The sequence below is a fragment of the Patiria miniata genome, unplaced genomic scaffold (genome assembly GCF_015706575.1).
Source record: "Patiria miniata isolate m_02_andy unplaced genomic scaffold, ASM1570657v1 HiC_scaffold_3, whole genome shotgun sequence".
Taxonomy (NCBI): domain Eukaryota; kingdom Metazoa; phylum Echinodermata; class Asteroidea; order Valvatida; family Asterinidae; genus Patiria; species Patiria miniata.
In genome coordinates, this window is record NW_024037069.1 from 13,918,681 (window position 1) to 13,945,308 (window position 26,628).

The following is a 26,628-nucleotide window of genomic DNA, read 5'->3' on the forward strand; positions in this document are numbered from 1 at the left end:
TCAAAAATGTCCGCTTGATATTACTACCACATCGGTGCATCAATACAGCAATAAGTGTGTACAGTGAGCTCAATGTAGCTTTATGTTGTAAATCGCATTTTTGCAAGCATCATAATCGTGAATCTGTTTTGTGAATCCACGTACAAATGTAGCCTGGTTTTCATTTTCAAATCTCCACAAATGACATTCAAAACCTTTCTTTTTATTGTCTGTTCAGTTACGGGTACTCGATTCCATAATCTGGAACCTGTTCCTGACATCAGCAGTCGGTAATGGGATGCAATGCAGCCCCAGTCCTCATTGTACTTAATGTTTCTCACTGAGGACTCGCTCACTGTCACATATGAGCCAGGCAGTGCTGTTATGTAATAATGTCATTAACATTCATCCAATTGTGTACACACGTATGCATGCCTTGGCCGTCACCACGTTATGGGGAAGTTTTTTATTGTTAGGCAAATTAGGACCAAGTTATGGGGACTTCCAAACAGCATTTTCAGTCTCCGATGCTGTTTGCAGTTTTTGCAACCAACGTTGGAGCAAGTGACACCCCCAGTGATAGCTCTGCACTGTGTGCTTTCAGAATGGATGAGATTGAAGAGGCATTTGAAACAGGCATACGAAAGTGCATTCAGACTAACGGAGTCGAGTATAAAGTGGGATATTTTCATGAAAGTAAATGCAACACACTCGTAAGTTCCTTTATTCCATTCACTTTCTAGAATTCGTACCTAGACCACAGATATGAACAAATCATATAGGTTGGACCCTGGTCTGTTATCTGTAGTTGTGTACATGGAGTATTTGCTGGTCCCAGAGAACTAGCCTAGAACTAGCCTAACATGTTGTACCCCCTCCAACCCATAACCATAACAACATGCGATAGGTCAAAATAATGATTGAAGGTGTTTGTTCTCTTGCAGCCAACATTTACCGATTCGCAACTGCAAACAGTACTGTGTGATGTTCGTCAAAACATATACCGGAATGCTAATAACCCTGACGGAGTAACCGCTACGCCGTTGTTTCGGGTGGAGGATGCACGAATGTCGTCAATTATAACCAGCACGGAAACGAACCACACCGTCGCTTTCATTGGTACTTCGCAGGGTTCCTTAATTAAGGTGAGGTGGCAACATTTTCCACAAATTGTGCTTCAGAATCCATTTTATTTCGAAATTGTTACATCCTCTCTATAAAAAATAAGGCTCATAGTTAAAAAGGACAAACAAGCATCTACTATTTACCAAGACCTAAAACATTTACAATTCTAAGCACTTGAAAAGTTATGAATAAGACGCAAACAGATCAAGGAACAAAGTTTGTCAGACTTAGATAATAACAGTGTGAATTTGAAAAAAAATGTTATGACATCAGTTTGCTGCAAGTATCACATAATCACATAAAAGTGCATACACAAGTGTAATATGATATGCATGTTGCGTTGATAGGGTTAAAAAAAGGAGGAACTAAAATGTAAAATAAGGTTTTTCAATACAAGGTTTAATTCTTGCAGGTGATAAAACTTGATAAATTGAGAAAGTTTCGATTTCAATCATTTCAGGTGCACATTGAAAACGGGACTCACGCGAGGCTTTACGAGACAATCAAAGTAGGAGACAGCGCCGTACAGACTGACATAAGTCTGGATGAGACCAAGCAGCAGTTACGTCTACTGACTGAACAACAGGTAAGTTTGTGTAAATTTGTGATAAACCATCCCTCTTTTGGACATCAACAAAATCCAGATGACTCTGAACTAAAATAGAAAATAGAGGGTATCTTTTCGAATGTTTGAAGTACTCTGTAATTCGGTTTTGTAGATTCAGTTGGCCCAATCCACTTAGGTTTTACTGGCCCACACAAGAGAAGGTCTTTGGAGCCCCGATTTATTGACTGTTTTAAACAGTAGATATTTTTAAGCATTCCAATATTTTGTATAAGACTTTGCTCACTGATGATTATGTTTAAAATTTGCTTATGTTTAAAATTCGATTATGGTTAAAAATTTGAATTATTGGTAGTTCCAGCCCACTTGTAATTGAAAAGAAACTCTTGCCTGTCTCAGAAAACAATATTTTTGAAAGAAAAAATAGAGTATAAAGTCTAGTACATGTACATGTACATGTATTTTTAGACCTTTTTTTTACAGCAGGAAAAATATGTTAAATAGACGTTCCAACTCGAAGAGCAAATAACAATAATTTGATATGTCAATTCCATTGTAGAGCTTTTAATGTCATAACAGCATACAAGTTTGCTATGGCGTATCAGCATAACAGGGACCAATTTTATGGCTATAATTGTCAGCAAAAAATGTCTGCTTACTGTAGAAAACAATTTCGTGCTTACAGTTACACATGGCAAATATCACGGACAAGCGAGGAATGTTGGCTTGTGCGCATGCGTACATCCTATTTCTCAGGAAGTTTTGTGCTTACCGAAGTGGCACAGGTTTCGTTTCCTAGCGCTGCTGGCACAGAGTGGTGATTGTTTAGTGCTAAATTCTGTTATTAGCGGAGCAATGAAATGTGTCCAATAAAGTTATTATTATTATTATTATTATTACTATTTATTCGGCCAAAACATTCCAAATACAAACATGCACATGTACATACAAGGTAAGATGAAAGATAAATTGTGTAACAAATACCAATCAAAAAGAATAGATGTGTATAGGTACAGTAGGTAAGAATGAGATGGGAAGAAATGGGGGTGGGGATGAGGAATGTATAGAAGGGGAGCGGATTGGGGAAGAGTGGAAGTGGGAGGGAGTTCAACAAGCAGAGTAAAGACAATCCAATCTAAGATGGCCAGGATGAACAAAAGTGAAAACACTGTGACTCAAAAGCCTGTTCATCCAATCCTAGGTTGGTAACATGAAATAACTTTAAAATATAACTATTAAATACAAGTAATATGAGAAGTTAAATATAAATCTGGAAATTAAAAATGCTATAATAATGGAGGGTAATATATATGAATAAATAAATGGGTAAATAAATATCTGCTAAATATGTAAATGAATTTAAATGAAAATAAAAAAGTAGCATAAATAAAATAATTCAGTAAGAAACACAATAAGTGATAAACAAGTAAGCAATGAAACATACAAACGAGCTAAAAAAGCATCAAAACAAAGACAAGAACAATCAGATAAAACCATACAGAAAAAACATAACAGATACCGTACACATGCAAACAGACAAGCAAAATTACAATTATACGAACAGTCTAATACATGTACAAACGTAACACAAAAAAAACATATTAACAAAAAACAAACAAACGACAAACAGCCCAACACCCCAACAAACAAACAAACAAACAAACAAACAAACAAACAAACAAACAAACAAACAAACAAACCAAAAGTTAATTAGAGAACTCTATACGAAAAAAAATTAATGATTCATGAAGGAAAGAAAACTGACTGGTATAATTTGAAATGAATATTAGTTGAGCAAAGAAATCTGACCGAACCAGGACCCGAACCCGAGACCCCTGCACTACCGTTCCAGCGCTGGAACAGCAATACAGAGGTCCCGGGCCCGAATCCCGACTCGGCCAAACCTCCCCGCTCAACTAATATCCAGAACACAATTTAGATCAAAAGCAACAAATAGACAAAACATTACAGGCATTTAACCATCAATAAAATGAGCACATAATTCACGATTAAAACACTGAAATGAATCAAGTATCAATGAGTCCTCAACGTGGAGTTCAGGAGATACAGTGTTTTTAACGAGTAAATATTCAGGAAATGTTGGAAAATACGTGTTGTTTGTGAACGTTCATTTGAACAAGGAAGCTTGGATGTAAAAAAATACAGAATCAGTTACCACTAATACCAGGCTAAATAAACATGTATTCGTTAGTTCCTTGAAAGCTGATATTTCCATTTTTTTATAGGCCTACTCACGGAAAAGTAGTTGATGACTGAAGCACATGTATACTCCACTTTTTCTCCAGCTTACTATCTGTGCATAAAGATCCAAAAAACTTATCTTTACTTCAAAATTTGCTCAAACGCAATTTCAGCAAATCAGTTTTTGCTGGATGAATTGATTAAAGGGAATATACATCATTTGCTTTTGCTGTAATTTTCAGAAATGGATGGAATTGGGGGGGGGGGGTTGGAAATATATAGCAAATATAGTTACACTGACTTTTTTGAGGTTTTGGGTTCAAAAATGCTATAAAAACCCAAGAAAAACAATCATTTTCCTGTAGTCTGGTTCCCTGACTCCATATAATAATAATAATAATAATAATAATAATAATAAACAGTTCTTATATAGCGCATAATACAATTAAGTCTCTATGCGCTTGTGCGAGTGAACAGGTGAGTTTTAACAAGTTGTTTGAATTGATCCAAGGTGGGACAGGTTTTGATATGGTTAGGAATTAAGATCATTCCATAGTTTGGGAGCAGTGAATTGAAAGGCACGTTGACCGTATGATTTGGTGGTAACTAGATAAGGAGTGAGAAGATCTTTGGAACTAGAGCGGAGGGTTCTTGGTAGTTGATATTTGTTGATTAATTCTTGGAGGTAAATTGGGGCTAATATAAGAAGAAACAGAGCAGTTTACATACATTGGGGAATTGTAAGGTCAGGGAACCAGTCTAGCTGGCTTGTACCCGTTCATAGGTGTGTAATCGATTGCAAACAAGTGCGATGGTCAATTGGGGCCAGTATTTGAAAAAAACCCAGTTTTTTTCCAACGCTGGTCGGCCGACCAGCGTTGGAAATTGATACAAAAATTACAGGATGCTTTACACTGTCATTCACTAACAGTCCAGCAAGGTATTTCAAAATGATTTGGTAGTTTTTTTTTTTGATGTTTGCAAATGTTGTAATTTCCCTTTAAACAATGGCAATTTCAGGTTGAAATTCAGTGGTGTAACTTTAGGCATGTATTATCAGTGTGGTAACTGCATTACTTGTAATGCTATTGGCAGACCGTACATTTCCGGCAGGAAATGCAAGAGGATGCAAGAGGCACATAGAGCCACTTTCGAAGTCTCATTCCATGGAGACACATTATAAATTTAAAATAAATATTCTATGATGTGTTTCCTGTCACTATGAAATGCTGGAAGCATCAAAGAGATTTTTCCACTAAAAATGTGCCATTGTTTTCTTTGTCTAAAATATATAGTAATTCTTTAAATTTTATATACATGATAAGGGTACATGATAAATTCATCACAATTGGTTGGAATTTGTTATACATAATGCACTTTATTTCCTGTAGGCATACATTTCATTCGGAAAGGAGGGTTTAATTGAATAACTTGCAAATTAAGTATTTTTATATTTTCCCTTTTCGTTTATGGTTTATAAGATGTGTTTTATTACTAATAATTAAATGATTATCGTAGTTGGATTGTGCTGTCTATATTATGTGGCCAAGTTATTTTTCAGTATCATTTTTCTTGAATATGAAAATAGAAATTTTTGAACGCTATCACAAAATTGCATTCTTTTCACACAACTATTCTCTTCAATTTAACATTGCAAAAAGTCCTCCATTTGATGTGAATGACTTTGAGTTTTTGGGTGATCGGGCGCATCCCGATCACCGTTGTGGAATTGTTCGAATAAATCTTCTTTTTTTTTCCTGGACAATAATTCGGTTATCTTCTCAACGGTTTATGGTATAAACTTGTAATTCTCAACCGGCATCATCCCTGATCTAACAGTGTGCATATTATTCTGATGTCATGATGGCGTCATCAGGTATCAAATTACAACCGATTTTGGTTGAAACAGGGACTAACTTCTGTCACTTATACCTCTGGAACAATATTCAATGATGTTTGTATTTTTTAATCAGATAGATAATTAAGTAAAAAACTTTTTTGTATACGGTTTACGAGATGATGAAAAAAACTGGTACGAACCCTGGTCCGAAGATGTAAAAAAGTGACGTCATCATGACGTCATCAGTTATCAAATTACAAGTGATTTAAGATACACATTTAAAAATTACTTTGAACTGTAACATTTCACATGAATGTAGTACCATTCTCATTTTGTTGTGATCAGTTAGATATTGCCTAGGACAATAGTTTGGGTTCCCGAGCACAAAACCGTTTGACCTTTACTTCCGGCGTCACCGGAAGTGCAATACCAATTGAATGTGAAAACGGAAGCATTTTACTACAATCCAACTAATTATGGAAAGGTTTAGTGAGGTATGGCAAGTACAAAAAAGGCATGATGACATAAAAAGTGTATACTGATAATTATCAAAACCCAAGAGACGCATTTTCCCTTTAGTTCAGTCGGAAAAGGGGGGTATCGTGCACCCTCGGAAATCAATTTCTAATCAACGTGTCTAGGTCAGAAAAAATGCGTAGAAAACGATTTGCTATGTTAAAAAATTCAAAAAATGTCCCACGTATTGTTTTTATGCAAATTAGTGCCGCCATTACCGAAAAATCTATTTTTAATTATATCTCAGCCAATATTGCTGATAACTGAACGAACTAGATGTCTAAACCCATGTTTTCAAGGTCAGAGATCACAATAAAACTATTCTGGAAGTGACCACATGTGTCTGTGGCATAGGAATATGCAAATTAGTGTCGCAAATACCGGAAAGTCATGTTTTTGGCTCATCTCGGCCAATATAGCACATAACTACACCAGTAAAGTGTCTAAACCCATGTTTTGAGGGTCAGGTATCATTAAAAGACCATTCACGAAGTAACTATGTGTGTCTTTGGCATGAAAATATGTAAATTATAAAGTGTCGCTTTATCAGATATTTGATTTTTAGCCAATATCTCGGCCAATATTTCACATAACAACACAAGTAAGGTGTCTAAACCCATGTTTTGAGGGTCAGGTATCATTAGAAGACCATTCACGAAGTAACTATGCGTGTCCTTGGCAGGTAAATATGTAAATTCAAAAGTGTCGATTTATCGGAAATTTGATTTTTAGCCAATATCTCGGCCAATATTGCAGCTAATGTTGACAGAAGGGTTTTTGATAAGCAATAATGATCAAAGTTTATGTTAAGCCATCATATTTAAAATAAACTGTACTATTGGCTGAAATTGAATATAATATTGGCTAAAAATCAATTTTTTGATAAACCGGCAAATTAGAATTTACATATTTTCATGCCAAAGACACACATAGTTACTTCGTAAATGGTCTTCTAATGATACCTGACCCTCAAAACATGGGTTTAGACACCTTACTTGTGTAGTTATGTGCAATATTGGCCGAGATATTGGCTAAAAATCAAATATCTGATAAACCGACACTTAATATTTTACATATTTTCATGCCAAAGACACACATGGTTACTTCGTGAATGGTCTTCTAATGATACTTGACCATCAAAACATGGGTTTAGACACCTTACTGGTGTAGTCATGTGCTATATTGGCCGAGATATGCCAAAAACATGAGGTTCCGGTATTAGCGGCACTAATTTGCATATTCCTATGCCACAGACACATGTGGTAACTTTCAAACTAGTTTTATTGTGATCTCTGACCTTGAAAACATGGGTTTAGACACCTAGTTCGTTCAGTTATCTGCAATATTGGCTGAGATATAATTAAAAATAGATTTTTCGGTAATGGCGGCACTAATTTGCATAAAAACAATACGTGGGACATTTTTTGAATTTTTTAACATAGCAAATCGTTTTCTACGCATTTTTTCTGACCTAGACACGTTGATTAGAAATTGATTTCCGAGGGTGCACGATACCCCCCTTTTCCGACTAAACTACTTCAATTTAAAACAAATAGATCTACCAGAAAAGGATGAATTTGATTGTTGTTTTCTGTTCTAACAATTTGTTTTTTCAATTGATCGTTTCTCAACAGCTTTTGAGATTGCGAGTTGAAAACTGCAGTCAGTACACAAGCTGTGAGTCTTGCATCGGTGGCAGCTCCGGGCAGGATGGCGACCCGTACTGTGGATGGTGCACACTACAAAACAAGTAAGATATGGGGCGGTGAACAGTGCTTTATTTCATTTCAAAAAACCTTTAATTTTTTTTCGTTACTTAATAAAAAATAGTGAGAAAAGGCAAGAGCTGGTCTCAGAACATGCCAAATAGTCTTCAGTAGATTTCAAGGTTATTCACTGGAAGTTTTTTTCCTTGCATGTGGTTTAGGCCATGTATTAGTACTACGGGGTAACTCTGTATGAAAGCACTGCCCGGCGACAGTCCGTTAGTTAAGTGTGTGAGTGAGGTAGGTACCGGTGCAAAGAGGACGCGAAACTTACCTTCTGGGACTAGCAATCATAAAGGCGTTATGAAGGTCATGCAAATAAATGGCATAACCCCCAAAATACTGTTTTGAGGTTTGCCATTGGAAAAGACGGACAAAAAGTACTATGTACGAGAACAGATGATTGTTAATTTCAAGAACCTGCATTGTTTAAGATATTACACCCTAGAATGCGCCCAATTGGGTCACAAACGCGTTTTAAACGAAAGATGTTAATCAGAAAGAACATTTAAATGTAGGATATAATTGTCCATAAAACCGTCCTTTAAAAATTGGGCGTTTTTGTTATTCATGTGACCATGCGTGAACGAATTTCGGGGTCAACATTTTTGATCTCAAATTTTGGTCATTTATTATTTATCGAGCTGTTGATAGTTATGAATCCTGCCGCACAGTGCATCGCATTCTGTGGACGTTAAAAACACACACAGTTTATCGTAAATTGAACGGGACACGGCTGGAAATACGTATACGTATGCCACAAAAAATGTCCTCCGCGTGTGATGCAAAAAAAAAATTCTGGAAAATCCCATAAGTTTCCCAGAGTTTTGAGATTCCGGTTTTCAGAATTAAACAAGTTTTTTTTTAGGCACCAACCATTTTTGCTCCATGACCATGCCGGTCTCGATACCAAGGACATTTCAAGCAGGATGTTTGTGTTTGACCCGGCCATCTGGTTGGGTTTCCTCAACTTGCCTGAATTAGAGGAAGTTGCAAACAAAATAGGCCATTATCTTTGCACCTACACAAATATGAATTGCATTGTCAATTGATGTTAGAATCTGCTTGTTTCCAGCATACAGAGTGTTTTAATATTCCCGATTTGACACATGAGTGGGGGTGGGGAGTTTTACCAGCCAGAAAATTGTAGATCTGTAACCCTAACTTTCCGAACTCCATTGAGATCTTTCAAACTCTACAAACACGACAGGGCTAGCGTATAAAGCTGGTCCCAGAGAACATATAATTTTATTCAATGGATACAGAACGGCAATTTACTGGAAGTTTTTTTCATCTGGTCTACACAATGGGCCAGAGTTAACCCAGTCATTGGTGATATGGGGTAATCCTATATGATAGCACTACCCAGCTGTCCAGCTGGAACCGGCACTGCAAAGCAATATGTCATCTGCCCCACAATTGGTCAAATTCCATTGAACTGCCAAGCAAAGAAGTTTATTATCATAAAGACAAGTTACCATCTAAACTATAATGCAGCTTTATACGTGTGCAATGTTTATTACTTGTTGACATAGGGGCCAAAGTCACACAGCATATCACTATTAAACATTGTATATTGAAAATGGGGTCCATTTTTAAAGGACACCATCGTTTATTATAAGGGCGTTTTACTGCTTTTGTTCACGTGTATTATGACATTATGGTCCTTAAAATTATTACTTCTACACAATGTATTGCTAATCACCCCCTCCTTAATTAACCAAGTGGTTCGTCATTGAACGAGATCGTTATGACTCCATTGCGGATACTTTAATTCAGATTACGTAGGTCATACATCAACATAATTTATTACACCATTAAGGCGTGCCGAGGATACCGTGAGAAGGGTCTAATAAAAATCAAACCAATAACAGCATTGTAATAAGGGAATAACAGTGTGAGGAGCCGGTCTTCACTGCGTGATAATGACCGGGTTTGGGGGTAACCGCTGTTAATGGACCGAGACAAACCCATTAATAAATACCTTTTTAACGAAATAAACAGTTAAAATGCTCCAATTTTGTGACTTTCTTTCGGCGATATTTCCAGACTTTTTTGTGTTCATGTTCATGGGCCATATTTTAACTTATGCGTGGTATGCGTCTCTTCGATAAGCGTTGTTATATAGTCGTGTTCCCTAACGTGGCGCACTTCGAAGCTACCCGACTTTCCTCGTGTAGTGTTGCCAAACCTCTTTGTTGACAAACCTCAAATTTATGCAGTAAAATACTAGTACTTTTACCTTTGTAATGCTTGCTATTTAACCTCTGTGAACAATTTCGGTTTCATAAAATTTAATCCGAAATTCAAAAACGGTGGCGTCCGGAAATTGGGCACAAATTGGCGGAGTGTTCCCTAACGTGGCGCACTTGAATAAATCTTGGAAAATTCCCAGTTAACATTTACGAATTTCTGTAAACTTGATAAATTCTGATAAATAATTATTATCTCTACTTACATGTACATACCCAGCCAGATGTTTGTCAGAAAATTATTTTCTTATTTTTCGGGGCATTTTCAAAGGGTTCACTTTGCACTTGAAAATAAAATCGGAAAATCACGCCAAAATAAATATTTCTTCTAACTTTGTTACGGATAAATAAACTCGCGATTTATGAACAGGAGTGTTTAGAACTTGATGAAATTTCCCTTTCTGTGAAATTTCACTCTGTTTAAGACCACTTAGAGTCTGGGTGCTGATAATTACCCTCGCCTCCGGCTCCGGCCCGGGTAATTATCAGCACCCAGACTCTAAGTGGTCTTAAACAGAGTGATAAAAACCTCCGAAGCACACATTTATTCCCTTAGTAATGCTCATTGAAATGGTGTGTCATTGTAATTCGTCACCGTTTTCACGAAGAGCCACATGTCAATGTGATTTTTTTCAATATTCGCATCAAAACAATGTACTTAACCATTTCGACATGTTTCTGTAAGCAAAACATCATTAATTTCTAAGTTACATTAATGTTTCAAGGGGCAGAAATCTCGATAAATGCATTTTGCGTTTTCACGAAGAGCCACATACATTTTGGCCCTTTGAGTGTGTACAAAACCAATTGCACGGAAATACGTAAAAGTAGGTCAAATGAGATTTGCGTTTTCACGAAGAGCCACATATCTTTGTTACATTTTCAGCCGCGCGCGCGTACTCACGCGCGCCTATGGAAATACACGTTGAACAGAAAGGGCCAATATGTCGGAAACCTGAATTTGCGTTTTCACGAAGAGCCACATATCTTTACTTACTAATTTTCACTAATTAACTGCTGTATTAAGTCTTATAACCGGGTTCATGTAATACTTCAGCTCTCGTAGAATCGTGTGATGGTTTTCTTGCTGCACAAATATGTTGCGAAGTAGTATTTCTTGCAGTTTTAAAATATGAGAAACTTCCTTTGCGATTATCTCGAAAACACTTTTCTTCAAAATCAACATAATATATATAGTATGTGGCTGTTCGTGAAAACGGTGACGGTATAACCCCAACAGACAAACGGGAAAGAAACAGGAAGATTATGCTGGTCTGGGTCATGAGTGTCACATCCCGTCACGCGTACACTGGCTTGATTATATTGACACATTGCACTAAAACTCTGGTTTTAATTTTCTAAATTTCTGTGATTGGAAAATTGAAGCACTTTTTAAGGTCCTTGACAATTTCTAGCTTTGCGTCTGCCCCTCTTGATTTCCCAGATAAATACCCTTCCAAGATGTTTCTGCAATTCTTGCACATGTCTTCAGATGTTAAACATTTTCCCAAGCCACCCAATCAGTAAGCCCCGGCACCCCATACCAACCCCGCCTGGTATGGTTTTATGGATAGTAATGACAAAAACAAACAAACAATTCAACACGATGTAAAATATTGTAATACATCAAGTACAGGGGCTAATAGCTGTGAGGGTATAATAATAATAATAATAGTGGATATTTATAAAGGGCACGTATCCACCAGGACTGGTGCTCAAGGCGCTACATCATTATTACCCCTGCTCATTGGGCACATGAAACATTCCAAATACCATCTCAGCTCCCTGGGGAGTATACAGTTCGATGCAGCCTGTTAGGCACAAGGAAGCTAATTCAATCACAATAACCATCTCTGCCCTCACAGGTACCCATTTACTCCTGGGTGGAGGGAAGCAATGAGTGACAAAGTGCCTTGCCCAAGGGCACACGCACCATGACCCCGCCAGGGGTAATTAATGTTGTTGTGATGAAAGCCTTAATTCTTTTCTCAAGAAGAACTTATTTCCTCTCACAGATGCACAGTGCACAGGGAGTGTCCGATGGCCGATATCTCAACCCGCTGGCTTCCATACAATGCTATTCAGTGTGTTGATATCAGTGACATTGAGCCTGCTAACTTGCCCATCACAGACCCCCAGCAAATGGTAAGGTATATTCATATACATGTATCTTAGACATTTGTATTAATATACATGTAAATCGTTTAAAATGACTTTCAAGTATTTTACATTTGTGGGGTTAGGTAGTTTGTTATCCGTAATCACCCTTGAAAACTGACTCCCTCGGGAGTTTATGCAGGAATAAAATATACCTATCAGGTGTTACACGGAAAAAACTGGACCCCACATTTATGGAATTACCCATTACAGTAATATATTATGAAGTTGTTTAAGAAGCTATGGCGCGAAGTAGGATAGCCTTATTAATAACAGTTACAAGTTATTGAATTTATATTGCGCTCTCTCCAGGACCAGTCTGTTTGAGGGCGCATTACATAAAAATTCCTAATAAAAAAAAAATATACAAATATACATATTAGCATAAATCTAAATAAAAAAGGCCAAAAGCCATTAAATTTATATCACCATTCCAGAATAAGAGTAATACATGTTTGCAAAAAGGTTCACAGGGACACAAACAATAACTCAAACAGATGAGGTATAAACAGCACATTACACGTCAGGAAACGCTTTCATGAAAAGGACAGTTTTGAGTTTATTTTTTAACAGACTTTGTGAGTGAAAATCACGTAAATTATTCCATAAATGTACAGCTGAAATTAAAGTATAGTTTCCAAATGTTGACAACGTTTTGCCCTTTGGACATTTCAATAAATTTTTATCTATAGACCTGGGGCTTTTGCCAGACAATCACAATTTTAAGTCAACGCAAGTCAATCACAAGTCAACAGAAGTCATCATGAATCATCAGAAGTCTCAAGCGACCGAACAAACAGTTGTCATTGTTCATCCGATGTTACTTATGACCAGACAATGAGTTTACTTGTAACTGACTTGTGATTGAGTGTTTGACTCAACTTTTCTTAAAGATCACACTGACGATTGATCAACTTCCTGATCTTGAGGCTGGCGAGTCTTACAGCTGTCAGTTCAACAACCTGCCTCTATCTCCAGGAGAAACCACTGGCAACATCATAAGGTGTATGACTCCACTTCCGAGCACAGTTCCACTCATTCGGCAAATGGGTAACCGCTTATTTTCTTGTTGAAATACTTGATTGGTTTCCTGCTAGAATTATGTTGGATGAACAGACTTCGGAAAAAAAATAAATAATAGTTTTTCACTTTCTCTGTTAAAGTAGAAGTGAACAGAAGCCTTAGAAACCTCCTGGAATACGTGCAGTGAATCTCATAAACCTCGTGGCGCACAAAACCTCACAGTCCCAACAGTGCAACGTGCAGCAGAAGTTTTATAGGACATTTACTAAACCCAGAAACGTACCTCACGACACATTGAGCCTAGAACCTAATTGTATAATATCCTTGAAATAAAAACCTCGCGGTAGAGTTATTGACATGCAAAACTCTCATACCACAATATGCTGCAGAGACCTCATTGAGCGGAAGCCTCACAAACCTGAAAGCAAACAAAAACCTCATGAACCTCATAGTCTTTACCTTGCCTATTATCTTTTTTAATGTCTTCTCAATTGACCTTGAATCCAATGTCGTGCTATTTTTGTTCCTGCAGAGGACCATGTGACACTGGAGCTGAGCGTTTTTTCGTCAGTGTCTGACATGAAGTTTATAAGTTCAACTTTCAGCTTTTACGATTGCACCGGACACACCTCGTAAGTAAGGTTACATCAGTTTTCAGTCTTCAGCGGTTGACTTCCTATAGTAGCTCTCTGAGCTAAACTGGAAGGGTGACTGTGACCTCACGGTCGGTGCGGTGCTAACAAATATGGTGCTGTACGTCAAAACTATAAGTGTGAGTTGAAAAAGAAATAATGCAGACTGGCTTAGAGAGTCCTCTGGCTGGCTGGCGACATAGCACTGATGGTGTTTAGTGCTATGGGCTTGCAGGCACGGATGGAGGGTGCACACACGGTTGCTTCTGGAAGTCTGTTCCATATCCTGATGGTTCTTGGATAGAAAGTGTAGGCATAGGCATCGACATTGGAGCTTGGTTGTTGGTAGCATAGGGAATGGTTACGACGAGTGGAGGATGATATGTACTGGAAGTGTGGTGGAAAGGTGATGTTGACTAGTTGGTGCTGGATTTTGTAAAACGTAACTGACTGGTTGAGGAGACGTCTGGTTTGGAGGCTGTCCCATTCAAAGTTTTGTATCATTGGTGTGACAGAGGTGGTCCTACGGAAGTCTTGGAATACAAAGCGGGCGCCCTGGCGCTGGATGTTTTCAAGGCGCTGCACGTCTTTGTTGATATGAGGGTTCCAGGCTTCGCTTCCGTACTCCAATGGGCTCCCCCAAAAGACTTAATACTAATAATAATAACAATAATAATAATAAAAGCCAGAGAGTGAAGATGAATGTTTCAGTCTTGTTGTTGTTGTCTACTCATTCCTTTTCCCTGTACAGATTCACTAAGCGCTAATAAAAAAGAAAGAAAATAATAAAACTACTTTTTAATTTAACATTAGTATTTTATTTTTGCAGTTGTACCGCATGTGTCTCTATTCCATGGAACTGCGATTGGTGTATTTATGACAACATCTGCACCCACTTGAGCGCTGAGTGTACGGAGGGGGACTACATCATTACGGGAAACAACGTTAGTCAAACATTCGTGTCTAATGCACTCATATTCCAATATTTTCGTAATGGCAATTTCATTCCACACGTTACTCGCGTAACGTTAAAATGGGATTTTCCATCAGTAATTCCATAACGTCAAAGTATTTAAGGTGGATTTTTTTCTCAGAATATCCCTTGAAGTTATGTAACTATTAAATACAAACAAGATGCCACCAAAATTTTTTTTCCGTCGGTTTGGCAAGAACTTTATGTTATCGGTAACTCGCTTTACCAAAAATGAAATCTCTAGAGGGATATACGGTACATTTGTATATAGGTAACTCGTGTTACGGTAACTTGCGTAACAGTTTGTCCGCCCATCTTGAGTATAAGTTATATGAGAAACTAATTATCCAACCAAAAGCCTCTTCGGGCATAGAATATGAACTTTCTCTCCCTGCCGATTATTTAGTAAATTGTTTTGTTTTCCACATTCTCATCCCTTTATGTTGGCTTTTAGTTCCCTTTTTTGAGGAAATATGTCTTATCATTAATTTGAGAAAATATATCTTGAAGTTAATCACCTATGTGCGAATTTTCACAACTTATGTTCTGTTTTAGTTTTGTTGCTTGTTATGAATTTATTCTTACAGAATCCAGACACGTCTTCAGTGCGAGGCCCGGATTTCTGCCCGCAGTTGCAACCACAGACACAGGAAGTGCTTGTACCAGTGGGCATTCCTATAGAAATCCAGGTGCCTGCCTCCAACTTGCCAAACGCAACCCAGGTGAAACACAATTTGCTGGTTTATGGTTAAAGACTAGTGCCAAATTGACATTCCAAAGTCGCCGAATAAAATATTGGGATCCACTTAGACTGGTATTGTACTCAAGTCACCAAATATCGAGTCCGAGTCCGAGTCACGTCTTCCGAGTTCGAGTGTTGATTCATGCAGGCCAAGTCCGAGTCCGGGTCACGATCGAGTCACCTTTAAGTACTTGAAGTACTACATTGTTTATATGTTTATTGGAAATCAATTTTGAGGCATGCCTACTGCCAAAACCTCACAGTGTAAATCTTTCAAATTTAAGTCAGATTTTTTCTCTAATTAACTGGAAATACATGTATATCATGTCAAATAAACAAACCATTGTATAAGCCATTGAAGTCGATTTATATACATGACCTGTATGCCTTGTCGCCCTTTATTTTCATAAATTAAGGGTTAATGTTCGCATGTGTACATGAGAACACCAGCTGGTCGCATCCGAGTTTACATGTCAACATGTTTACATGTGTACCAGTGGTGACCGAGTTGCTTCATACAACACTACACTTTCGAGTTACGGAAAATGGTACTCGAGTCGGCCTTGAATCCGAGTCCAAGTCACGAGTCATTCAACTGTGGAGCAACTCATATCAAACCAAAAGAGTTATGTACTATTTTCCATTGACTAGACTCTGAAGTCGTTCTGAATGACAAAATTAGTCAATTATCTTTGGTACAATGCTGGAACTGGTGCATCTCATTGCACTGATGCATTTTTTTCGTTTGCCTCATTTTAGGAAAAATCATATGCGGCTGCCACTCATGAACCCATTTTGAATTGTTATTGTCACCTTGCAGGTGACTGAGGATTACCAGTGTTTGTTGTTGGTGGAGGGTACCAGGCAAATTGTCTCAGCATCTGTGATACAGCCAGGCGTCATTCAGTGCCACAGCCAGATGGTGAGATTACATAGTATCTTCTTGCCTCATTTTTCTAAAAGGAAGATTGCATCCATTTAGGTGCTGCTAAGGTTACTTTAAATTCTGAGGGGGTGGCCAAGTTGTTATGGTTTGTGACTCATGATCAGAGGGTCAGGGTTTTAAATCCAGCTGCTGGTCATATATATGATGTGTCCTTGGGCAAGCCACTTAACCCCTCTTGCCTCTCTCCACCCAGGTGTATAAAATGGGTACTGGCATTATGGCCAGTTATGGTCCAGGGGGTATAGAAATATTCTCAGTCGTCAGTCTTGTCAAGTAAACCGGGGATAAGCGCTGGCCTGATGGGCCATATTGACATGTGACATACTTTACTTTACTTTCTTTATTTTACTTACCTTTGCTCCTCAAAAACTATAGAAGGTATTGTCACCTGTAACGCACGACTGCGTGTCTTGAGTGTTTTTGCTGTACTTTCTTGTCAGTACTCTTATGCAGCGAATGATCGAGAGATGGAAGTGCAGTTGAGCATAAGCTGGAACGTTGACAGACAGCTGGATGACAGTACCGGCTTCACGGGTAAGCGCACAAAATTGCTCCATGTGTTAATTACACGGCATGCATTTTATATGATCCAAAAGCGTGAATGGTGTGTCGGGGTAGTATTAAAATCTGGTTTAAAATCCCGATAGGGGCGTGGTCGACGAGAACGGCAAGGTCCACCCCTTGTTCCCCAATACCTATGTTCTTCAATACCTATATGTTCCCAAATCCTAAAGGTTAGGGTTAGGGTTAGGGTAATCGTTATGGGGAACATATGTATTGGAAAACATAGGTATTGCGGATTCACATAGGTATGCACGCCCATTATCAGCGACCGGTTTTAAACAAGACGTAATACCAGACTGTTGTTCGCAATCGTAAATATTTTTTTGAGTCAAAACTTTAAAAAAAGGGAGTAAAAAGGACAAATATCTGAGCTTTGTTCAAGAATTTAACGCTATATTGATATATATGTTCTATGAACAGAGCGTGTGATTGCCGGTCCCCCTTCTCCCCCTCGAAAAAATACATCCTCAAAAAAGCAAGTTTGATGGTTGTTTTTTCATTATAGCCCCTTATTTTCTTACCTTTATTTTTAGACACACTTTTACGAACAAACGGGGATAAATAGGAGACAACCCCCCAAATCATTTGACGTTTGATTGATAAGCTAAGCTGCTGGACCAGTGCGTTACCATTTCCTTTAAACGCTGTAGGGTTATGGGATCGTAAAAAAGTGTAACATGTTCCTGATCATGTAAGTGCCTAGTCTTGAACAGTATACGCAGAATGAACGATGGAAGAATGTACTTCAATTTACTCATGAAACCAATATTTTCGGAAATTTTGTTTTCTAATTCCTTTTATCTCGAATTTCCGATGTGGGATATCGCCTCAAACCGATGTGGGTCCACCCTCAAACCATGTTATATTTATATAACATGGTTTGAGGGTGGACATCGTTATAGCTCCCGGAGGTATTAAAAGTTGACAAACTAGTTCCAGAGGCGAAGCCGAGGGAACTAGTTTGTCATCTTCCGGATGCAAAATCCATCTCCCGGATGTAAAATTCCATAAAATTTTGTTTGTAGCCATTATATCAGTAAGAACTAACTGGAGAATATTGTGGACAATAAATAGGCCTCTTTTACTAGAAAAAAGTTGTCCACAATGCTATATAAAATCTGAGGAATATACTGTACAGCAAACGTACATTTCGGGAAAATACGGCAACTGAACTAAAAAAACCCTCATAATCAGCCTGTAGTGCGAATGTCACATACCTAATTTCGTGGGGTCTATATTGATGTATAGTATTCAAGTTGTTTTTGATATTTAAAAAAACCCATAAATGTACATTTTTACAAGTTAAAAGACAATCTGTTAGATTTTTAATTGCATACTGTCAAATATTTTGTGGACAATAAATAGAATATTGTGGACAATAAATAGGCCTCCTTTTCTAGAAAAAAGTTGTCCACAATGCTATATAAAATCTGAGGAATATACTGTACAGCAAACGTACATTTCGGGAAAATACGGCAACTGAACTAAAAAAACCCTCATAATCAGCCTGTAGTGCGAATGTCACATACCTAATTTCGTGGGGTCTATATTGATGTATAGTATTCAAGTTGTTTTTGATATTTAAAAAAACCCATAAATGTACATTTTTACAAGTTAAAAGACAATCTGTTAGATTTTTAATTGCATACTGTCAAATATTTTGCATTTATCTGTCATGTTATCCCAAACTGAACACGTGGTGTTTTAATATGAAAGTGGGTTAATATTCGAACGCCTCAAAATATTGTCACAATGACTGCGTCTCAAGGTTGACGTAAATTTCAGTGCAAGTATTTAGTGCGCAGGCATTGGCTCATATGCCATTCAAAATGTGATAACAAAAATGAGGTCTATAGACTTACTGAAGTCTCCTCTCCGTGCACCTTGTTCTTTACAGTGACACTCTACAAGTGTGATGTGGATCGACAGGACTGTAGTCGCTGTCTGTCCAACGAAACAGCGAGACCTGAGCTGGAGTGTCGATGGTGTGGTAGTCAGTGCGCATTCAGAGATGATGCTATGTGTAGCAGTGGAGCCCGCGACCCCAGTGACTCCTGCCCTGCACCTGCTCTACAGAAGGTTACATTCAATTCTATCAATTGTTTTCTATGTTTAACCATCAAACAATGTGTTTAATAGCTCCATGGTTTAATTGTACTACCGCAAACCACCCTGCCTGTTACTCCCTGTACTTCGCCGCAGACTACCTCACCGGTTACTCCCTGTACCGCCCCAACTCGTCTCGCCTGTTACTCCCTGTACCGACCCAATCCGCCCTGCCTATACATAGTATAGATGCTAGTAGGTTAAATTTGGATCTGATTTGATACAATGACAACAAACTGATATGGAGATGTGCATCAAGGAGATGAAAATTTTATATCTGTAGATGTAAATCAAGTAGTTGAAAAGGTTTACCTTTCGAGTAAGATTTGTTGACAACATTTGTCATACATATATTTGATTTTTGAATTTCACAGGTTGAGCCTGCAACGGGACCAATAGAAGGCAACACCGTCATCGAAATTACAGGAACCAACATTGGCCGAAGATTTGAAGACGTCCGCAGCGTGATGATCGGTCAACAGTCATGTGATCTGACTGGGTTAGGTGACCAGTACATCACTGGACGAAGGTATCTGATTGGTTTGAATTTGTACCTGACAAAAATGAGCTGTTACATGTTTAAACCACAGTCATTTGAACCACAGTGATTTGCTAGTGACCGGCGCATTTAAATGGTCTTCCAGATACTGTGCGCCTTATAAATTCTCTGTAGTTCATTAAATACATGTACATTAACTTGAGTAGTTCTTTATCAAATGGTCATCGCTGGCAACGTTTGCGTTGTTTGCATACAATTAATGGAACGTAACCCTGACTTAATCCAAATCCGTTCATTACAGTGTACGTTGTAGGACTACAGCAATGAGCCTAGGTGATTCTCAACCTATCACTGTCTCCGTCGCCCCTGTTGCGCCTCCAGACAGCACGGACTTGACAAGCACAGGGGACGTTATGTTCACTTACACGGTAAGTTTGGATAAATAACCCGTATAACTTCCTGTACCGTCCCAAACTGCCCGAGCCTCTATGGTTGTATGGATTCATCAATGCATAATATTATGAAGTGCAGTGTAGTACAGTTCCTAGAGGGTGAAATGATAAATAATTTAAAAATCTATTGCCAGCTTTTCCCAAACGTTTAAGCAAAACCATACTTTAAAGTTGGAACAAAGCGTATATGGTCCTATCTAACTTTAAAAGTCTTGAAATTTACTCCGGACCAAGATCAACGTTCCATGCCTAACATACACGTAACACACACATACTGGGTCAGAGGACAGCCTTTGAAAAGTGTTGGTTAAATGTTCAAACATTTGAATTGGTACATGAACGTTTTGCCTAATTAAATCTGGATCCCTTGACCCTTGCTATGTGACACATGTACAAGCACCCCATGAACAAAAATATGAAAAAAATGGGTAACTGCCAACATAAGACAGGATAGCTCAGTCGGTCGAGCATGAGAACAACATTCTGAAGGTGAACGATTCAAAACTGAATTCTCAATTTTATCCTTCAGCTGAACATTCCGTTTAAAGTATGGGCTTATTCAATTTCCCCCTTGTTTGATGAGCACGTTACCTTATTTTTTTCTATGTCAAACATTTTTCAACACATTTTTAAAATTTGGTTGTTTTGTTGACAGGATCCTATGATTACTAGCTTCAGTCCGAGTGTTGGCCCTGCCGATGGTGGTACAGTGGTCACCATCGAAGGAACCGACCTGAACACAGGCAGGGACATCCAAGCAATGGTTGCAGACGACGTGACTTGTCGAATCGACAGGGAAAGGTGAGGCTTTGGAGGTTGACAAACCCCCGCCTTTGTCTCCAGTTTGGTCTTCATCTCAAGCCCAAGAGTCTTGTGAATCCTGCTTGGTTCAAATCCGGTGAAAATACATACATTGGCCTCGTGAGACAAAATCTGGCGTCTATATAGCAGGAAACAACCCAATAGTTCACTGGCGTCTGTCAAGTCAGGGGACGCCGTGCTGGAGCCTGACTGAAGTTGAAGACGAGGACAAATTAGCCAAGAATGAGTAAACTCTAATAGCTTTGCCAATTTCCCAGCAAAACAAAAGCTTTGCCTTCTCGAGACTGCTTCGTATTCATTGTAAAGACGGCTTAAAAGAGGCGTTTTGTTAACAGAGCCCATGCATGCATCACTTCATTCCTTTTTAACAAGCTGTTTGGACTAGCGAACATTTTTAGTGTTTTTCAAATTTGTTTCTTGGCCGTTGAAACACCTCAGATGTTTTAAAATTGTCGTATTCCATTGTAACGTTATTTTAAAATCTTGTTTCCCTTAGTCTAAGCAAGGAGGCAGTGGTGTGTCGCACCACAAATTCTTACGTGGGCGATGCAGGGAGGGTCTTCTTGACATTTGACAGTGCTCAGAGACGATCAGAAGCAGAGTTCACCTATAAACCCAACCCAAATATCACTGATATCAACCCACGAAGGAGTGTCATGTCGTAAGTGCGATAAGTGTGTTTTAGTCAGACTTATTTGGTACACATGATGGTATACAATGTACACTTAAAACATTCTGAAACCCTCAGAAAACATTTGAACAACCCAGTCAACCCCAGAAAACTCAGTGGTCTAGTGGTATGACATCTGCACCACTAAGCAGGAGGTCGTGGGTTCAAGTCCCACTTGAGCAAGCTTGTGATTTTTTTCTTGGAAGTCCTCTGTAAACACCGAGGATAGAGTGTTTATGACACACGTCGGCGAAGGACAAAAACAGATATAAGATACTGATTTTGTTTGTGGACAGGGGTGGCCGAACAGTGTATGTGACAGGTCGTAACTTCCTACAGATACAGACCCCACAGATAATCAGCACACTGGAAACGGATGGCAACACAACCTTGACATTTCAGAAGGTAAAGTTGTATTCCATTTGCTACAGTTATGCGTTTACAATTGGAAACCACGGACTCTGAGGCAGTTTGGCCTTGATATTTCCGTGACTGATCTTCCTACACTGAGCAAGCTTTGTTTTATCCCATCTTCATAGCCATGCCAAGCTATCAGTGACACCAACATGACCTGTGAGACTCCAGACTTAAGCTCAGCCCTCAGCTACGGAGTCAGGCTTAGTGGCCGCAGCAAGCGCCAAACAGCGCCCTCACCCATCATCGGTTTCATCATGGCAGACGTGGCCAGTCTGCTGAGGTGGTCAGAGAACCAAGCGCCCCCAGGCTTCCAGTTTGAATTCGTGCCGGACCCTGTCTTTGATCGCTTCATAGGAGATGGTAACATCCTTGAGCTGGATGGCACCAAGATCACAATTAGGGTAGGTACAACCTTAATTTATTTGCGACGACGACGACCGAATTTCATGGCTCCGCTACAGCCTACGGCGCTTAAGATATCACTTATACCACAGAAATGTTGTGCTATTTCCGTAAACACAGGATTCCTAGTTGGAGATCCTTTTGCATAAGCCAAACTTTGTTGCTAGTCCTTGAGATATGATAACTATCAGTGCCAAATTTTATGCTGTAGTTACTGGGGGAACACTTACGTATTTTAAACGGTGACTCAGTTTAATGAAAAAGTTTTAATACTTAAAAATATACTCTCATCAAAATGAGTAAAACATTTATGTGTGAGTGGTTAGGTTCTCCCAACATTGTCCTCTTCTTGTTGTCATGGTAACTGACCGCATCCAGGGAAGTGACCTCGACAATGCGCAGACTTCGACGGAGGTGCGAGTGTTTATCGGCACACAGAAATGTAGCGTGGAAGTCTTTGACAGCTCCATCTTGACATGTGAGGCCCCAGAGCTGGAACCAGAGCCCCTAGACTATCAGGGGAACCGGACCAGCGTAGAACTGCCTGCTGTATATGTGAGTACATGTCTATTGATCATCATTTAGCTCATGCACTACACTGATCCCTGATGAAAAATACATACTTTGCTGGGGTGGTTTGGGGCGGTAAAGGGACTAACTGGTTAAGTGAAGTACCTGCTGCTAGCTACACATGTATATCACAAATTAGAATGACGCTATACTCGTAATATATTGGTTTCCAAATTTTAATAAACTCCCCCGATACACTTCAGTATTTGCAAATTTTGTTGGTCAAGTGGATGGACAGTAAAGTGAGCAAGGGATAACAATAGGACTGTTTTTCCATTTCTACCACTGAGGAAGTTGATATGTATGGAGTTCATATTGGTCAGTCATTATTGGCGCATACAGTAGGTTGGCGCAGGCATCTTGGGGCTTCTTATGTTGCCCTTGTCTAGTTCTCAGTCCTATTTAATACTAAGTGGTTGAAGAGTCTGGAGTGTTGATAACACATTGCAACCGATGCAAACTAGTGTACGTACTTGAGCAAATGGATAGATGTTTTCAGCAGCTCATATAATCAATCCCACGGCTATACCAAGCCAATCTTAGTAGTTGATAAAGCGCGTGAGTCTGTGAGGAGCAAGCTGCTGAGGGAGAGGACCACAAGCTTAACTTCAAGTGGAAGGTTGACAAGGGTCCGCCTGCCTCCCTACCATAACTCACTCATTCCTCATGTGCAGCACGTCAATCACCGTCTTGCCGGCCGGCTGCAGGCGTGCTGCTGACCCTAATTTTGAGGCTCCCAACCGTATGAGGAGGGTCTATAGGGTACGTGGCTGAAGACAGTTAAAGGGATACTGCAGCCTGTCTGGTCAATTTTCCCTATCTTGCCCCCATCAATCGTTGATCCTTTGGACACTGATGCTGCTGAAAATGAAGAGGGCCAGCAAGAGAGCGAAGTAGCAAGCGGTATAGGAGGCTATGGAGATAGACCAAGATGATGTTTTCATGAATTCTGAGACTCTGTCCCTTAGACTTCGCCACAACGTCACTTGTTATAAATAGCTCAGTAGTCGTTCTGTAATGACCGATTCAGGAGTTACTAAAGTAATAATGTTCGTCACTTGCAACGAGGTCTATGCGCTAAGTTGTACTTATTTCTCCCGTCCTATGACCTTAAAGATGGCCTGAACACAATGATGAAGACCTCGACATCTCATGACCTACAAGATCAAGATTAATCGTAATTGTTGACATAAAATTGTCTTTCGGTTATTAAGAAAAAATTCTGAACAATAAGCTTTTATTACCACATCAATGGGAGTTGGACACTTTGTCGGAAAATGATAACAATGAAGTATTTTTTAAATAAAATGCCCTTGACCCCCTGTCTTTGGAGCAAGAAAATGACCTCCGATTACTTCTAAACCGCCATCAATCGATTCCATGACCCTAAAAGATCAATATAACGGTAAGCTTTTTATCCACTGGCCATATTTAAGATTTTCATAATATTGGTTCAATATCCAAAACTTAGGGGGTGGGGTCAAATATTGAGACATAACTCCAAAATAAAATGCCACGTTTTTTTTTTATTAAATGGATTTGGTAATTGGGATAATGTGGAAAATTTGTTAGAAAATAAGTAGACCTCAATCACCATATCTATGGGAGCAACGGTAAAAATATAATGCCGGTGGGAAAATGAAAATGGCGCATTTTTTTTTACCAAAATGACCTTGACTTTCGCCGAACACGTGACCTTGACCTCCCGCTATTATAGAAACCTCGAAAATCATTTCAGCATCCCAAAAATCCATAATTTTGACACTAAGATTATCAAAATCGGCTCATTAGTCACTGACATTATGACACTTCGCGTTTTAATTATTCGCACGGCGGCCATCTTTGAAATATGCAAATTAGGGCATCATGGGACATTTTTGTTCGCTGGCAACATCAACATTCTTTAATCCGATGTCCTAGGGATTCTAAAAAATCATCTTAGAATTTTATTTTAGGGGGTGCATGGGAACCCATTGCTCCTGCCGTACTAACAATTACGAAATTTTCGTTCGTTATCGTTGTATCGCAGGTACTACACAGCCGACGGTATTTTTTCATCGGCTACGTCAGATACATTACCAGTGTAGAGATCGCTTTGTACATAGGCATCGCTGCCGCGGCCGTAGCGCTGGCTCTCGTGGCACTGGCTCTCTTCCTATATCGTAAGCTGAGGGGCAAACAGAAGGAGATTGGAGACATGTTGATAAAGATGGAGAAAGTAGAGCAAGCGGAGGATCTAAGAATGGGTGAGTTACTGTGACTTCATTTGTTTTTTCTTGAGCTTCTGTAACTCTTATTATATATAAGGACTCCTACATTGGCTAGGAATGATGCTAGCCTTTCACATCAATGTTTGAGTTGACAACACATTTTTTTTGTGTAGCCTGGTGTTGATTAAGAGCGATAATTCTTAGAGGAAGGGCTAGTTGGCTATTTCTGACCTCTTTCCGAAACGGATTTTTGTTTTCGTTAAGATTTCTTTTTTGCTTTTTCGCAACTTCTGCGGAACAGCCTATGTTTTTCTCCTGATTGTTCGGATTTTCCGCAGCGTTGCAGAAAAATCTTTGCTATTGTTTTCCTTTTTTTTATGGGCCATCTATCCCAAATACCATAGACTTTTTACTGGTCTTTTCTGGAGGCCTCTTTGGCCATTGAACTAAGTCATGTGCAGATGAAACTTAACATAGACATGCCATTAAAGCGATAGTAAAGTTTGTGTCTGGACAAGTGACATCATGATGACGTGTCATGTGATGACAACATAAAGGTGTAAAGGTGTATTTTAATGGCCTATATCTGCAGAACTACGAGGTCGATTGTGTTGAAACTTTTCATGCTCGTAATTATGGAGAAATGTTTTATAGAGGAAAATTGAGGTACAAAAACGTCATCATGACGACATTATGTGATTTATAAACGTTTATGTAGATTATCCATTTAAAAAAGAAGATTATCGCAATATCTCACGAACGCCAAAAAAATGGCTAACTTTTGTCCACCAGTGAAGCACAATATCATTGTCCCTATCATCATTTTTCTAGTGACCTAACCTATCACAGTGCTGATTCTGACCTCTTTCATAGAGACAATGACAATGTGCAATAAAACTAATATCGTTTGGTAAAGGATACGTCCTGGCCTTTTCCCCTGTAGTTTCCTCTTTCTGCAATATTCAGTAAATTTCTGACAATTTACATTTAAAATTGGATTTATTTTATTTTGAGACACCTTATATAATAGGTCTGATTGGGTTGTAACGTGGTGTTTACCCGTACCGGGATTTGTTATAGATGTAAATTAATGTGACGTCATGATGAAATGTCATGTGATGTCATATTCAAATGCCTTTATCTAGGGATCTATATGTCCGATATGGTTGTAACTTGTTATGTACCTAGATCGGGGTTA

General features: G+C 38.9%; 1 protein-coding gene across 1 annotated transcript in view; it reads left to right on the forward strand.

Moving 5' to 3' along the window:
• Window positions 1-26,628, forward strand: part of LOC119736487 (plexin-A4-like) — a 32,941-nt gene that overhangs the window by 1,364 nt on the left and 4,949 nt on the right. Inside the window, exons 2-20 of the mRNA XM_038210503.1 lie at window positions 924-1,124; window positions 1,565-1,690; window positions 7,862-7,977; window positions 12,261-12,390; window positions 13,296-13,452; window positions 13,958-14,057; window positions 14,887-15,001; window positions 15,618-15,752; window positions 16,593-16,694; window positions 17,159-17,252; window positions 19,180-19,361; window positions 19,763-19,917; window positions 20,189-20,315; window positions 20,995-21,140; window positions 21,658-21,822; window positions 22,128-22,236; window positions 22,371-22,649; window positions 23,029-23,205; window positions 25,250-25,466. Coding sequence (XP_038066431.1) covers window positions 924-1,124; window positions 1,565-1,690; window positions 7,862-7,977; window positions 12,261-12,390; window positions 13,296-13,452; window positions 13,958-14,057; window positions 14,887-15,001; window positions 15,618-15,752; window positions 16,593-16,694; window positions 17,159-17,252; window positions 19,180-19,361; window positions 19,763-19,917; window positions 20,189-20,315; window positions 20,995-21,140; window positions 21,658-21,822; window positions 22,128-22,236; window positions 22,371-22,649; window positions 23,029-23,205; window positions 25,250-25,466 — 2,833 coding nt within the window. The remainder of the gene's footprint in view (window positions 1-923; window positions 1,125-1,564; window positions 1,691-7,861; window positions 7,978-12,260; window positions 12,391-13,295; window positions 13,453-13,957; window positions 14,058-14,886; window positions 15,002-15,617; window positions 15,753-16,592; window positions 16,695-17,158; window positions 17,253-19,179; window positions 19,362-19,762; window positions 19,918-20,188; window positions 20,316-20,994; window positions 21,141-21,657; window positions 21,823-22,127; window positions 22,237-22,370; window positions 22,650-23,028; window positions 23,206-25,249; window positions 25,467-26,628) is intronic.